The sequence below is a fragment of the Oxyura jamaicensis genome, chromosome 2 (genome assembly GCF_011077185.1).
Source record: "Oxyura jamaicensis isolate SHBP4307 breed ruddy duck chromosome 2, BPBGC_Ojam_1.0, whole genome shotgun sequence".
In the NCBI taxonomy this organism is placed as follows: Eukaryota; Metazoa; Chordata; class Aves; order Anseriformes; family Anatidae; genus Oxyura; species Oxyura jamaicensis.
This window is the reverse complement of record NC_048894.1, coordinates 107,600,702-107,615,578: the sequence shown is the minus strand read 5'-3', so window position 1 is coordinate 107,615,578 and position 14,877 is coordinate 107,600,702. Positions and strand designations below refer to the sequence as shown.

General features: G+C 39.5%; 1 protein-coding gene across 1 annotated transcript in view; it reads right to left on the bottom strand.

Moving 5' to 3' along the window:
- The window catches only part of ARHGAP28 (Rho GTPase activating protein 28), a 78,733-nt gene extending 64,114 nt beyond the window's left edge, over positions 1-14,619 (bottom strand). Inside the window, exon 1 of the mRNA XM_035319484.1 lies at positions 14,236-14,619. Coding sequence (XP_035175375.1) covers positions 14,236-14,366 — 131 coding nt within the window. The 5' untranslated portion in view covers positions 14,367-14,619. The remainder of the gene's footprint in view (positions 1-14,235) is intronic.
- Positions 14,620-14,877: the final 258 nt, after the last annotated feature.

Below are 14,877 nucleotides of genomic sequence, written 5' to 3'. Positions count from 1 at the left end.
TAGATGTCACCTGATTCTGTCCCTCATGAGCAGCCAGGTGTTCCTCCACAACAAAAGGACAATTCAAGTCAATAAACTAAAGAATATGAGTAAAGAATGTGTGAATCAGGCCCAGGAAATGCTGCAGGAAATGCAGGGTGAGTGTCACCAAGAAAAAGTTTATGATAAAATTTGTGTCCAATGAAAATTAAACAACTATAGCACCTCAAAGGAGCTACAAAATTGCTCTTGTTGTTTATCTTGCTATTAGGGTTAAGAAGATCCCATCCATTAAAATGTGATCAAAGTTCTCAGAATTAAAGCAAGTCATAAAACATTCTATGGTATAGACGGTAGCAGTATATAAATCAGGAATTTCCACCCAAGATATTATCAGATCATTTTCTTCATGCAAAATAAACTAATTTCATTTTTGTTAGGCATGTAGCATGAGGTCACAGCTAAGCAAGAAGCAGCTTTCTTATCATAATTTTCAGGGAAACAGGACTTTCCTATTTACATATTGTATAGGATAATAGTCAGAACTGAAATACAGTGTAATAAGTCACTTGACCTTAGTCATTTAAAAGGTTACATAAAAGAATTGTACAGATTTGATCTTTAAAAAAAATATATATATATATCAAATCTGGTATATGGAATGTGGGTTTTTTGTTGTTGTTGAAATGCCGGGTGACATCTGTGTGTTTCAGTTACTTGTTTAGACTTCTGAGTAACTGCTTTGATTTCAACCATCAGTGTTTAATATTCTAGTCACAAACTTTATTTTCCATATAATCTAATTACAAAACTTTTCAACAGCTTTGCTTTCAACAATTGCATGATCAAATCAGTAATTTAAATAAAGCGCCACATCAAAACAACATGTTGAAATCAAGATTCATTTAAAATAAGCTTCAACTAAATAAATTTACATGATCTTCCATCTACTTTCATCATGTTTTTAGTCTATCCATCACTTCACTGCTTGGTAATGGAAGAATGTACTCACCAAAATCTCTTCCAATGCTCTCAAACATGTCTCCTTTTCAAAGACTGATTAACTAAATTTTTGTTGATGATAAGACAAATGCAAGACATAACATTTATCCTCATAACAAAAGCATTAAAATGCTTAGTTGTCATAAAAGTAGTTTTTAGATTTTTTTTTGTCTTAATCATTTATTTCCTATTTAATTAACCACTATAGCCACTTTGTATCCTTCGAGATTAAGTTTTCTCTTGAGAAGAATATTTTTGAGAATAATCTTCTGATTCTTTTAATGATTGGAGGATTTCTTAGGTGTCTGATTCGTTATTGTGTTATTTTATTATATCTTTACATGAGCTAAACATTCCAAAAATACAGACGGGAGGATATAAATCTCCACCATCCATCTCTTTCTTCTTAGCCACTTAAAAATCATATTCCTATTAATTTAAATTGATGACTATGGTCAGAATCAATTCAATGATTTGTCCCTAGGAAATACAACATCAACTACAAAGACCAAAATACCTTCCTAGTTCTAAAATTCTACAGGACTTATCACCAGGCCACAAAAGAGCAACTCATCAAAAGTTAATATTAATACAAAAAGCATAGAGAATATCATGGGCAGAGGAAGAATCCCACAGCTCGATACTTACAGAATTTCTTAAAATCTAGCCACTTCTTTCCATCAGCCAGCCAGAGAATAGCTGTGTACGAGGCAGAGACACAATAAATACATCCTCTGTAACCTGTCCACACAGCTATTTGAAGCCTACTAAAGAGCAAACTTCTGAGCAGTTACATAATGACAAAATAACAAGAAGGAAAAACACATACATGATTTTGTGTCAGCTCTTCTGCTTTCTGCTGAACAATTCCCATGAAGATGGTAATGCAGAATATTTTTTTTTGCCGTTAGCTTTGCCTAGTTTGAGCTTTTATAGCTGCTTGGAGATCCACATCATTGTATTTGATTTCAGCTAATCAAGCATACAAATGAACAGGAATGCAGACACACAGCACTGTAAAAAACACATAAGGATGTTTTTTCAAACACAAACCCTTTATTAGGCAGTGGTTCCAGTGATGCAATCAGAATAGGAAGGAAAGTCTGTGTTGCTTCATTGTTTAGTTTGGATTTGGGGGTCCAATGCTAACTTCTGATAATATTTCCATTTGTAAGTATATTTCTCTGAGGGCAATCCAAAAAAGTGTCTATGATGACTCTAAGAGGAAAAAAAAGTACCGAAGTTTCTAACATTTTCCATCATGAATGTCCATTACAGAATTGCCCCACTTTATTATCTTTTTCTGTGTAGTTCAGCAGCTTTTGTCTGAAGTTTATTGTTTTTTATCAAAGTCCTATATATGCACAAAGTGGATTCAATAGAAATGTAATTACACAGTACTTCAATAACTGATTCATCCCTGTGAGGAATTTAAGAGTTTTTAAATAAGAGAAGAATGGAATGAATACCATCAACGACCAAAAAGAAGCACTGCAGGATGTATCGGTGATAGAGAGTTGGTTGCAGAGTATCGACACAACACATTTATATCTTTTGAGACAAACTCAAAGCCTACTGCAGCCAAGAAAAGTTTTGGATCTGACCTTAAATGTTGTGAGATGTCAAATACATCAGTAATACACAGATTCAACTCTCTGTAACCTCTACAGTTCAACAGTTAAAACAAACATGTCCTCTCTACCAGCAAGACTTATTTGATCGGCTGATCACACTGTGTAATTCTAAACAAGATTTTCCAGGTAGCATGTACAGAGTACTGTATCATCTCTCTGGCTTTAGGTAGCATGGTTTAAATGTTGGAAAGGCCAATGGTGACATAAATATTAGCTTAAGCAAACAGGATTTTTCTTTATGTCTCCCAAACATAAAATGCACAGCAGCAGTTTTGCAAAGTGAGCAAATTCTTTTCCTCACATGTAAAATTGATGTTGAGGATTAGGAAGTTTCCTCCCCTTCTGAAAGAATATGTCAGTCCTCTCAGCATATGTAAGTTGTGTTCATTGTTTATCCTTGAGACCTACTCATTGCTTTCCAATTATCTTCAGAGGATGCTAAATTTGGTATGTTGTAACCACATTATAGGGCATTATGCATTTTATGGATGGTCAACCATGATGAAAAAGTGGTATAAAGTTACTATTTAAACTAAATGTAGAACACAGAAAAGCACAGAAAAATACCTACTGAGTTTATTATCTTTAGCTATTCCAGTTTCTTAAGTATATTGACGTCAGAGAATGTTGTAAGACCCCGTGAAGATGGCCAAAGCCATAAATATATATTCTGTGTAAAGATATCAAAACTCTTTCTATTGTCTATTATCCTCCTGGCTGTTCCTGGTACCTGATACAAACCGCTTTAATTAACTTCCAAGATGAATCCAATAATAAGTTTAAATGTATTTAAAGTCTTCAAAGACTGCCTGTCAAATGTTACTGCAACACCTGGTGAAGTTGTGGGTTGTGTCTCTCAGCAGACTTTAGAGTAGCCCTATAAACATGTATCATTTCAGTGTTTGGTTTATTTCTATGAAAACAGTTGCAGAGCCTGAGGTCCCCTTTGGGTTGGATAAAATGTAAGATCTATCCCAGTGATGGAAACTCATCACCAATACTCTCAAAGGAGGTAACTTAATCTAGCTGTCCACTCCACTGATATAATTAGGAATGCACTTTGTCAGCCTTTGAGGGTTTAACTACAGCTGGCTGGGTTTGATGCAGTCTCAGAAACGAATCTGTTCTTAGTAACTCCATCGCCTTCACAGAATTACAGACATAGTTTCAGCAGATATACCCACCTAACTGCTGAATGATGTTTTTCCACCCACTTATGCAGTGGTCAATGCCTGTTTTAGCAAAGCTGCAACTTTGGATCAGTGCCATGAACTGAATCAGAAACCAAAGGCTAAATTGGTATTTAAAAAATAAAGGTTATGAACCTTATTTACAGTGTTTGAATATGGCTCAATTCAGCCTGCAAACATCATCACATTCCTGATCCAGCAGATGAGATTTAATTTGAAAGGAGATACTAATGGGTAGTCAGATGCTGACTGGCCTATCTATTGTTTAAGAAATAAAATACATTTCATGCCTTGTTCTCTAAGAGAATCAGATCTCTACTTTTCACACAGGTTAGCTAAACTAGGGGAAAGTAATTTAACCTAATAACATTTTTAAATCTTCTTTGAACTTATTCACCAGGACTATTTCTGGCTCCGCTCTATACTGTTGACTCTTCTGCTGGAGTCTGCACAGATTCAGATGATGAGTACTGTCAATAAACTTTGCTAACTGAATATCACAAGCACCACTCCTTTTTCTTGTGTTTTGCTCTGCTAGGAATCCAACTTGCATAAATGAATGAGATATTCTATTATGGTTCGAGCAAGTTAGATAAAGTTTCTCCTCCAGCCTGCAAAACATTTGAGAAAAATGCAGCACAGCTTTTCACCTATTTACTTTAAGCATCTAGCCCTGAAAATAGGCAGCCTAACCTATTAATCAGCAGACTGGCCTGTTCAGAAAAACATACCCTTTTTTTCTTATCAGTTCTGAAGCATTAGTCTAAACACTTTGAATTCCAGCCTCCAACACTGTGCCAGCAGGCTGGACACAGAAGGATCAGAAGCTGTATAGCTGTGGCAGTGCAAAGCTGCAGCCATGCACTGCTTGGGCAAAATGCTGTGGTAACACAGCTATACATCCCCTGGACACTGGCAAAGAGGGCTTGGATTTGCTTGCAGACACACCCCCAAAATAATCTGAATTCCTATATTGTAATAATTTTGCCGTAATTCACTAAGTCTATGGATTTATTACCTCGCTACTAAAGCTTGTGTTGTCAGAAAGCTTTTTGATTTTTTCAGTACTTTCTTTTTTTCCTTTCTGCCTGTAATAAAGATTTTCAAGAGGTATCAACATGTAGGCATCACGTCTGGGCCTGACATACTTCGTGTACACAAATTTCAGCGTCCTGTGTCTGACAGTAACCAAAAAAGGACAATAAATTAAATAAAAAGCAATATGCCTCCTTCTTGCTTCAGTAAGTCTCCATGTAAGCAGAAGTTTAACCCTGAAAAGTAAAATCTACTGTATCTTCTAGAATTCTTGATAGTGCTATAACACTGTTAATTATAGGGATTCTCATTACCTATACGAATATCATGCCCCATGTTTGAATCTGGAAAGAGAAGATGGGCCTCCAAGGATATCCTATGACAATAAACTCCCTGTATGAATGGGTGATTATTTGCAACTACAGTGACTTGTTGGTACATGGCACATAACATAATTAACTCCAGATTTACTTATTCTCAGTATAGACCAAGGCAAGTTGGTTTGGTATGCATGGTCTCATTGCATTTCCGAGAGTGGCACAGTTAACCTCAGTCCTGGCTTAGCTAAGTTTTATATATATATAAAAAAAAAAAAGCTAAAAAAAGCCATAAAAGCTGGTGCCCATTAAGGTTGCAATGTATCTTGACCACAATAAACAGCTGCAGAGTCAATGTCCCTCCCAAAAATCTGTGGTGTGCTTCCTAAATACAGAACATGGAGGTTCTGGATGCTGAAGAAGGCTTTTCAGAAAGAGACATAGTAGTTTCATTTGTTTTGTTTATTTTTAATTGCCACTCTTTGTCAGAGGCAACAGATGGCTTGAAGAAATATGCTTCAAGAAGACTAAAGTTAATTTTTGACTTGTAGGCATGTAGTTCTAATGCATGCCATATGTTTCGTGAATTGCCAGTGACACATGGGTAGTCTAAGCTTCATGCTTCTATGGACTTGTGCATACTGTACGCACACACACATAAAGAAATAAATTAATACTTCCAGAAACCTCACATTTTCTGTAAAGTTCTCTTTAAAATCTCATAGTTTATTGCTTTTGCTAATTGAAAGAGAGGAGGGAAGCAAGCAAGCAAGGCAGCAGCGAAGGATTGCTGCAGGTTACTGAGGATTATGGGGAAATGAATTCTCTTAGTAGAAGATGCAAGAAGGACCTTACAGAAAGTGGTCACAATGGTTTGAGCAGGACACTAAAGACAGACACATATTTAAAAGACCTCTCTCCTGCACTTGGCCAGCTGTGCTTCCTTCCTTCTACCCACCCTCTCTCAAAAAGGGAGCACTTTCAATGTGAAATCCTGCTGCTGTCTGAGTACAAAGGCTTCCATTGTCTCTGTTCATCAGGATAAGCTTGCTCTTTCCTTTCGCTTCCTTGCACATGCATGATCTGGGCACCATCTGGCCTAGAAATGGCCAAGGACAGCCAAACCTGCAAAACATCTTCAGAGAATGCCCTAGGCTTCCCCGCTTCATGTTTCACCTGTAACTACAGCACAGATTTTACGCTTATCTTCATCACATCCAGACTAATGCTTAGAACTTGAGTTTTCACTGTAATAACAGAGGGAAGCACTGCAAAAGGAAGACAGGCCTGGGTACCATTATGTTTTAATTACTTAACACTTCATATTAATGTCTTATTCAGGAGGTCAGCCTGAGCTGAAAGAAGAGATGGCATAATCAGATCACTCATTTCCTGTAAGCAAAATTATTGACAATACCTGTGAGTTCTGACAGCTTTATACAATTTCCAGTGAACTCAAAGGTAAAACTTCCATTGACTGCACATCTCCTAAGTACACATTAACTCAGTCTATGTATATGAGCAAGGCTTATATCCCCAATTATGTTTCACTGCAGGATTCATTGTTGACATTTTATTAGAGGAGAATATATTTATATATTATATTACATATATATATAATAATATTTCAAGTTAGAGTGAATGTTACAACAGTTCAGGTATTGCTTTCATACTAAGGCTAACCTTAAACTGATCTGACTTTCTCACTTCTAAATTTCCTCTTGACTGCTAGGTATGATCATCACTGGGCCAGAAAATAAGCCTAGATGATATTTTGTTCTGAGCCTTTATTAGCCAGAAAAAGAGAAACTGACGGGGAAGAGGCTCTCCATTTCCACCCCTACAATTTGCATAGACCAACCCAGGGCCTGGGTAACTGCAGACTCATTGATGTGGAGTAGTTAGCAAGATACATAGCACTTACTGAGACAAATTCAGGCCTTACATAAAGTTATTTTCTCCGCAGATCTGTCCATTGTGAAGCTGGTATCTTTCTGATCAGCTGTAGCAAAATGTGAGAACTTACAGGTGCAGAGATTCTTCCATCTCCAGCAGCAACCTGTGAGAGTTGTCTCGAGGTTTGGCCTACAGATGTTTAAAACACAGTTCCCCAACAAGCTTGCCTCTTGCTTTACTCATCTTTCAGCTGATAAATGATGTCAACCCAACTGGACTTCTACATATGATACAATTTTTCAGTATATATTGCCTTCTGTCTCTCTGCACTGATAGGATTCTCCTACCCTTCAAGAAAAGATTTAAAGTCATTATTTTGCTCATGACATGTTCAGACCATGTTCAGAGGTGGAAATGCAATAATGACAACACTTAGTAGCAGATTCTTCTGTCCCTCCTTTTTTCAGCCTTTTTCTGTTTAAACCTCCAGTGTATGTCCATCCTACACTGGGTGACTTCACACATCTGAAAATCCCACAGGCTCACAGTAGCTGAATATTACACATAGCACCCTAAATAAGAAAACATAGCAGCCTTCAAACGAACAAGCTGATAATAAGCTCTCTGCTCTAGTGTTTGTTCCTCTCTCTTTCTTCAGACACCAGAGGCTCCAGCAGTGTCTGGAAAGTTAACAGATACAGACAGGGGAGGAAGAAATGAATTACAGAGCTGAGGGAACCCTCACAGTGCATCAGTCTTTCCCTTGCATTAATTACAAGGGATGCCAACTCAAGCACTTCTGCTGACCTCATCTAAAACAGTCCTTAACAGTAGCAGGGGCTCTTTTTTTTCAGACAACCTTTTAAACCATTTCAGATTTTGACTTCAAATCAAAACCTTAAAAGTCGTTTGGAAACGCCTTGCCACATGTCTCTGTTGGGACTTGGGGGTCGACTCTAAATGGCTCCACCACACATCCTTTTGGTAGAGATTCATTTTCTCATTCCTTTCATTTGCACACAAGAGGAGAATCAGGTCCTTCTGCCTTCCTTTGCTACCGTCATCCTTTCCGTCCCTTGCTTTCTCTTTTTGCCTCTCCCTTCAGAGTCCCTGGCACACACAGCAGGACTCGGAGGACCACGATAGTGACTATTGCTACAGAGAGAGAAAGAAGGAGGCTGGCAAAGGGTCCAACAACCCGGGGAAGATGCTTCAATCATCAGCTTGGGCCACTGTCCACTCTTCTCCTGGTTTCTCTCCTGTTCTTTTAAGGCACACAAAATGATGGTATCTGAAGGCTGCACATGGTCCCACCCCAATGGCAGATGCGCTGCCTGCCAGCTGGAGCAAAGCACCGCAGAGGGCCAAGTGGTTGCTAGTACTGTGGTAAGCCAAAATCCAGGACGTTAATTTGATCCTTTGCTATGGATACTCAGCACTATTTCAGGACGTGATTCTATATTTGTACAGTGCTAACCAGATACTTTTCAGATACTGTCCTACTTAGGACTTTTACTAGTATATCATAATTGTGTCTTGCAGTCCCCACTGCTGCACATTTTCCACACATTTACATGGAATTATTTTGATCTTCTGTGCAAAAATAACACTTCACAGTTCTTGATTCCTGTCTGTTTGCTATGCCAGTGCTGTCAGTGGGCCAGATGCAATCTGAAGGTGTCTGTGTAGGGCATGCAGGGCTTTCAGGTCTTATGTTTTTTGCAGGCAGCTCCAGCCCTCGTGTAATCAGAGATAAGTGACTTAGTTAAAAATGAATGGGGCAGCTGGCTAAATGCTCAACCAAACAAAATGATCAAAGGGACAGTGCCAGATGTTTTCCATCAACTCTGCATATGGAGGTACCAGGGAGAGCAGCAGGAGTACCAAACTAAAAAGAAACCAGAGAAGCCAACTCCAGTTTCAACCATAACATGAGGAACTGGCTATAAATATTACATTCCTCAGTGAGGCTCCCAGAGGACATTCTGTAGGTATTTCTAAAACCTACAGGAAAAGCGTGTCTACTATTGTCTGACTTATTTATATGCATCCTCTCACTAAATGTTTTATTAAGAATCATAATACCTAGTATCTATAAAAAATATACTTTTAAAACCATATTTTGGGAAGCTGATGGAAATTATAAAAAGTCTTAATTTTTCCACAAAACATACTTCTTGCCCAGTCTGTGCTAGTACAGTATTTTCCTCGACTTCTGTTTCATGGAGCTTTCTTTTACCACTTTTAGTACATTTTAAAATTTTATTTTTGTCATTTTGAGTCCAAGTTACTGCAAGAGGCTCAAGCCATTGCAAGATTTGCTGTGGAAAAGGAGCCAGCTCTTTATTTTTGTCTTCTGGGGAAGTTTATGGTAGAGCGAGATAAACATCCAAAGTAGTTAAGGTTGTTTATCCTGCATCACTTAGAAGACATTCTTGACATCACTTGTATACAGCTGAGCAGGGGAGCTGCTCAATCAGCCTGACAGAAATTAAACCCAGATCACCCAGCCTCAGGGCATACAGACCTTACTTCACTGTGATAAAATCTGCTTCTGTTGGGATAAAACCTGAACTGTTCATGAAGTTCCTCATGTCACAAGCTAAGTTTTGGTGCATAAGGGCTTCTTCTCCAGTTTTACTCTTTCCAGAGACAACAGTCATTATTTCAGGACACTTTACCTCACCCTAACATATCTCTGTAAAATCTTGGGGCCAGCAAAAGAGGATGAGTATTGCACAAGGATCTCCTGCTATGCTTGTCTCGTGCAATGATTATATTATTGGCCCCAAGTCCACAAGTCCTAGACTTGCAGAGCAGGGATCCTTGAAGCTGTCAACAGGTAATTTGAGGTGACAGAGAAATTTCAGAAAATTTTCCCATTCTTATTTGAGTCTACAGTTTAGTGATGCCTGCCTGAAAGTCCCCCCTTGATGTCAGGAAGAGGCAGACATGCTAAACATGTAGAGATTGGACAGCCATTTACCTAAAACAACTGGAAATGACAGACTTTCTCTTGACTAGGAGAGAAGCTATGAAAGGACTCCTGGCTGCATTGCTCAGTGGTGCTGAAATCCATTTTGTCCTTTGTAGCATGTGCGTAGGTTTGGTAGGATGCATGATTATTCATTACAATGATGTGCCCTTTATATCTGCTCTAACCCATTCTGCAGGAACAAAGCCTGTTAACGTGCCTTTTCTTTCCCCTGATTCTGATGTCATGCCCATACAAGCTTAAGCCACTCATTGCAATTGAAATAATTGTGATTTTCAGTGCAGGATGAGTTCTTTGCTGGTAGATATGCCAGTAACAAACGGACTGAGGAACTCACTAACTCTCATACTTGAGTCAAGGAAAGCTTGAGCATGACTCACCCAGGAATGCTTTGTACTCCCCTAATTGCATAATTACCTTAGAGAGCTCACTGGCCATTTGGTAGAGAGGTCATTCCGGTTTCCTCTGAGTACAGGAATAACTCCTCCTCACTTCTCTCTTCTACTAAGCAGGATAAAAAGGAGATGTGATGAAGACATATGGCTGTGGCACCACTTTTCCTGTATATAATCTAGGAGCAGTATTTGTGCAGAGCTGTAAAGTCCTTCATTCTCTGAAGTGATGATGGAAAAGGTGACCAGTGCTAAACACAAATAAACACGTTCACCTTTGCATTGGACCGATGGCTGTAACGAAAGGGGTAGTGTGATATTCTGAGGTGTTTGGTACTCGTACTTGTGTTATCTGAATTCTAATAAAGGGGATTAAAAACAAGTGAGTGTCACAAGCAGAGGAGCCTTCCTCACTGTCCTTATATGCTGCAGAATTAGACTAACTGCTAATAGTGAAAGAAAACAGAGACCCGCCCCCCCCCCCCCCCATCTAGTTCTCAAAGACAATAAATTACAAAAACATATGAACAATATGAATGCTGTAAACAATTGCAATCATGTGAAGTGGATGACAAGGATAGTGAAGAGACATAAATGTCACAGGAGAAAAATGGAAAAATGATCTTGCTAGTTGCATTAACAGAATTAAAGGAAGATGAGGATGGAGAATTCCCCTGGACCTCTACTAGTATCAGCAGAGCAGTTTTCAGAGCTCACCCCATTTGTGGAACTGGTGAAGCAAGTCTGAGGGTGCAAAAATAAGATGATAGAAATGAAAGATACAGATCACTGAGGAAGAGATATTTAAATATAGTTATCTTTAGTCCCCCTAAAGCTCTCTTGTTCTGGAGAATGGATGGAATTAGTGGCCTCCCTTCTTAACCCTTTCATTAATTGTACAAAATAGTAAATTTGGAAGATAGAATTCTCCCTTTGCAAATCAGTAATGGTATCATTGTGTAGTCAAATTTTCATTCCGCTCTCCCATTTGTTACACATATGAATTTACTTTGTTACACATATGAATTTACTATCCTTCTTTGCACACTGCTGTATCTTCCACTCAAAGTAACTAAAGCACATCTTGTCCTGATCTCCTGACCTTCCGCCACCAATATCACCTAATCTATAACTGGGCAGATACCCTCTCCATTCATTGGGTTTACTAATGAAAAAAATTATGGTTGCTATATTTTGTGTTGAGGCTAATGCTGCACAGGTATGTTTTAGACATGCACACAGGACGTCCACTTGATTGGCCTTTCAAGAATAGTAGATGAATTTGAAGCCAAGTGGTCTGATGCAAAGTTACTTTGTTTGTGTAAACTTTTGTGTCTGTGAACTTCTCAGCTGCATACCTGGTTTGGCAAGAATAATTAAGTTTGCTGATTTATTCTGAGGTACATGAGGTACATGATAGGTACCTAATTTATTATTATTATTATTTTCAGTCAGGGCCTCCTTAAATAGTGGGAAGCAGAGCAGTTTAATGCCAACAGAGGCTGCATTAGCTTCCCCTTTCTGTGAGAAACCTCAGCTTAGAGGGTTCCCAAAGTGAAAGTGTAAGAGAAAACATAGCATAGCTGGGAGAGACTCACATCCAAGTCTGGCAAGTGGAGTTGTTCTTCTGATGTGAATGGAGCATCACTCCAAAGCCAGAGACATGTTTTGGGGAGATGAAAGAAAATTAAAGCTCTTGATAGACCAGTAGTCTATCAAATCAAAGGCTAAAATCCAAAACTGATTCTGTTCATACAGATACCTATCTGAAGTATGGACTTTGTTAGAGCTACATTTAACTAAAGCCAACAGAATCCAGAGGAAAATCACGCTCTGAGTCCTAGTTGTTTTTGTTATTAAATGAAAAATAGACAACATTTCTGTTTGTTGCATGCTTTTTCAAATAATTCTGCTAGAGTCAAGGAAATGGCATGCTGTAGTGTGGGTGGCTGCCCCAGGATCGAGGAACACCAGACAGAGGCTATGGTAAAGCCACTTGCATTAGGATGGCGGCAGAGGAAACTATATAGAAAATGCAGTCCAGGAAACAGTTCTTAGAAGATGGAGTAGGGATTAAGTGAGAGCCTATTCTACTATTTGCTAAAAAGCTTAGTACATTTGCCTTCATGGACTCTGCATTCCAGAGGACTGCATGCTGGGTTAATAAAATCCCTCTCCTGAACAGCTTTTGGAAACTCAGATGGCCACTGACTGCCCATATGGCAGAATTTGGCTATTGCTATTAGATAGCTGCAGGAAGTTGAAGACAAGAAAGGGAATACAGCACCAAAACCTTATGGACACACAGATATACAGAGAGACACATGGCTTTGACTCATGGCAGTAGCTTCCAAAACATGTTTCTCATCAAATTGCCAGGATCCTTTTTTTTTTTTTTTCTTTTTTTTTTTTTTTTTTTTTTTTTTTTTTTTTTTTTTTTTTTTTTTCCTTTTTTTTTTTTTTTTTTTATTTTAGGAACTGCAATTTGTAAATCTCCTTTTCTCCTCTTCTTGGGTGTTGTGTATATGATTTAAACTTTCAGACATTCTGGGCTTAAGTTTCAAGAGCATTTTAAAACAATGAGCACACCTACCAGCAACACAGAAAAACACCACATTTCCGTTGCTCAGGCCTAAAGGGAGGCTCAGTTTAGCATTCTTCCTTGGGGAAGAAATGACATGTTCCCCACTCACTCACTGCCAAACCACTGCTCTCTGATTTGAGTAACAAATGCCATTCCTACTGCGTCTAAAAGCCCAAGCTGTGTTTCTTTTCTTAACATGAAATTGTGTATTTTGGTACTGCTCTCAAACAACAGTTTAACAGAACAAAGAAGTTATCTTTATGAGACAGCCAGGGAAATACACAAAGAACAGGAAGATGCAGCTAACCTAAATAATGACAATGAAAATAAAATAACCATCAGGTTATAAATAAACAATATGAAGTAAATATCATTATTTTTATTAACAGGAGACACAGACTTAATTCCTGGGGACAATTATATCTACTGTTTCCTCAGACTTCAGTTTTGGTTTCTTTCAGTCAAGCCACAGAAAAATGTTCTCTACTTTGTTCAACTTTTTTACAGTATGAACTTCCACACTACTTTTACTGGAGAAAACTGCATAGAACAGACACTTATGTTTAGGAGAAAGGTCAGATTTTTCTAAAACAATAAAATTGCCCAATCGTGCAAAACTCTGAACTGTGCAAATGCATGCATTCATACAGAGCAGGGAAGTAAACATACACACCACTGCATTAATTAAGACAATACTTAGTTTCCTGCAACACAAAGGAATTTTCTTATTTAGACTAGTTCTCTGACGATGCGGGCTCCCATTGTGTGTATGGGGGTGTGCAAAGCAGCAAATTCATTTCCACAAAAAGGCAAGGGCTGGACCTGACCCAGTGGGTGAGTGGGGAAGGAATCAAATAATCGCCAAATCCAAAGCCAGGATCAGTTTTCTGGGAGCCAGCCTCAGTCACTCCAGCCCTCTGGCTTCCCTAAAGGACCTGAGCAGAAGCCTGGCGCACGTGCCATGTGCCTGGGGATTGTCTTGTTGGGATTCCCGGGCGGGAAACAGGCTCAATCTGTCATTTACACAGTTTAAAACAAGCACTTGGATTTTCCACTCCTGGCCACAACCAGCAGCACTGGGCTGAATCACTTTCCCGGCTGGAGGCAAGAAACGTGTGAGTGCACAGCGCTTACCAAGTGGCCGAGCAACCGGGCAGCCTTGAAGCTCACAACCCAACCCGCACCCAACATTTCCGACCCTTGGCCTTTACCTGCTGCTGGGCGAGTGGCTGGAAGGGATGTCCTGCACAAAGCTCTGCTCCATGCCGGGGATCCTGGCGGGGCTGTGGGGGTGGTAGGCTGTCAGGACCACGCTGCCCGAGTCCTTCATCTCCATGGTCATAGGCACATGTCGGTAACAAAGGCGGCCGGTGAGGGCTCCTGTCACGCAAGTGAGCACGCGGCCTGACCCTGCAGCCGCCTCCCGCCACAGTTTGCTGTCAGGAGAGCAGCGTAGCCCCGGCACGGCACGTCTCCCTGTCAGGAAAGCTGAATTAGCATATATTCAAAAACACCGCCCACAAAACAACCCATGGGGAAGTTACTACGTTCCTAGGAAACTAGAAACCTGAGATAATCCTACAGGGCACTGCACGGCCGCGGGGAAAACTCCTCGCTTTGTTTCTTTTCGTTTCTGTTTAAGAACCTATTTCTTGATACGCCTCGTGCTCCCAGAATAGGCATGGCAAAGTGAAGCTATTTGCCAGCAAAGCAGCAGAGTGAGTGGTGAGAGCTACTCAAACATAAAACGTGGTTTGGCAGTGCAGGGACTGACATTTAAACTGCTTACACGGGAGACTCGAGAGCAAAGTAGGCTGTGCTCTGTTTAAATAATCAGGGAACAGTAACCTTGA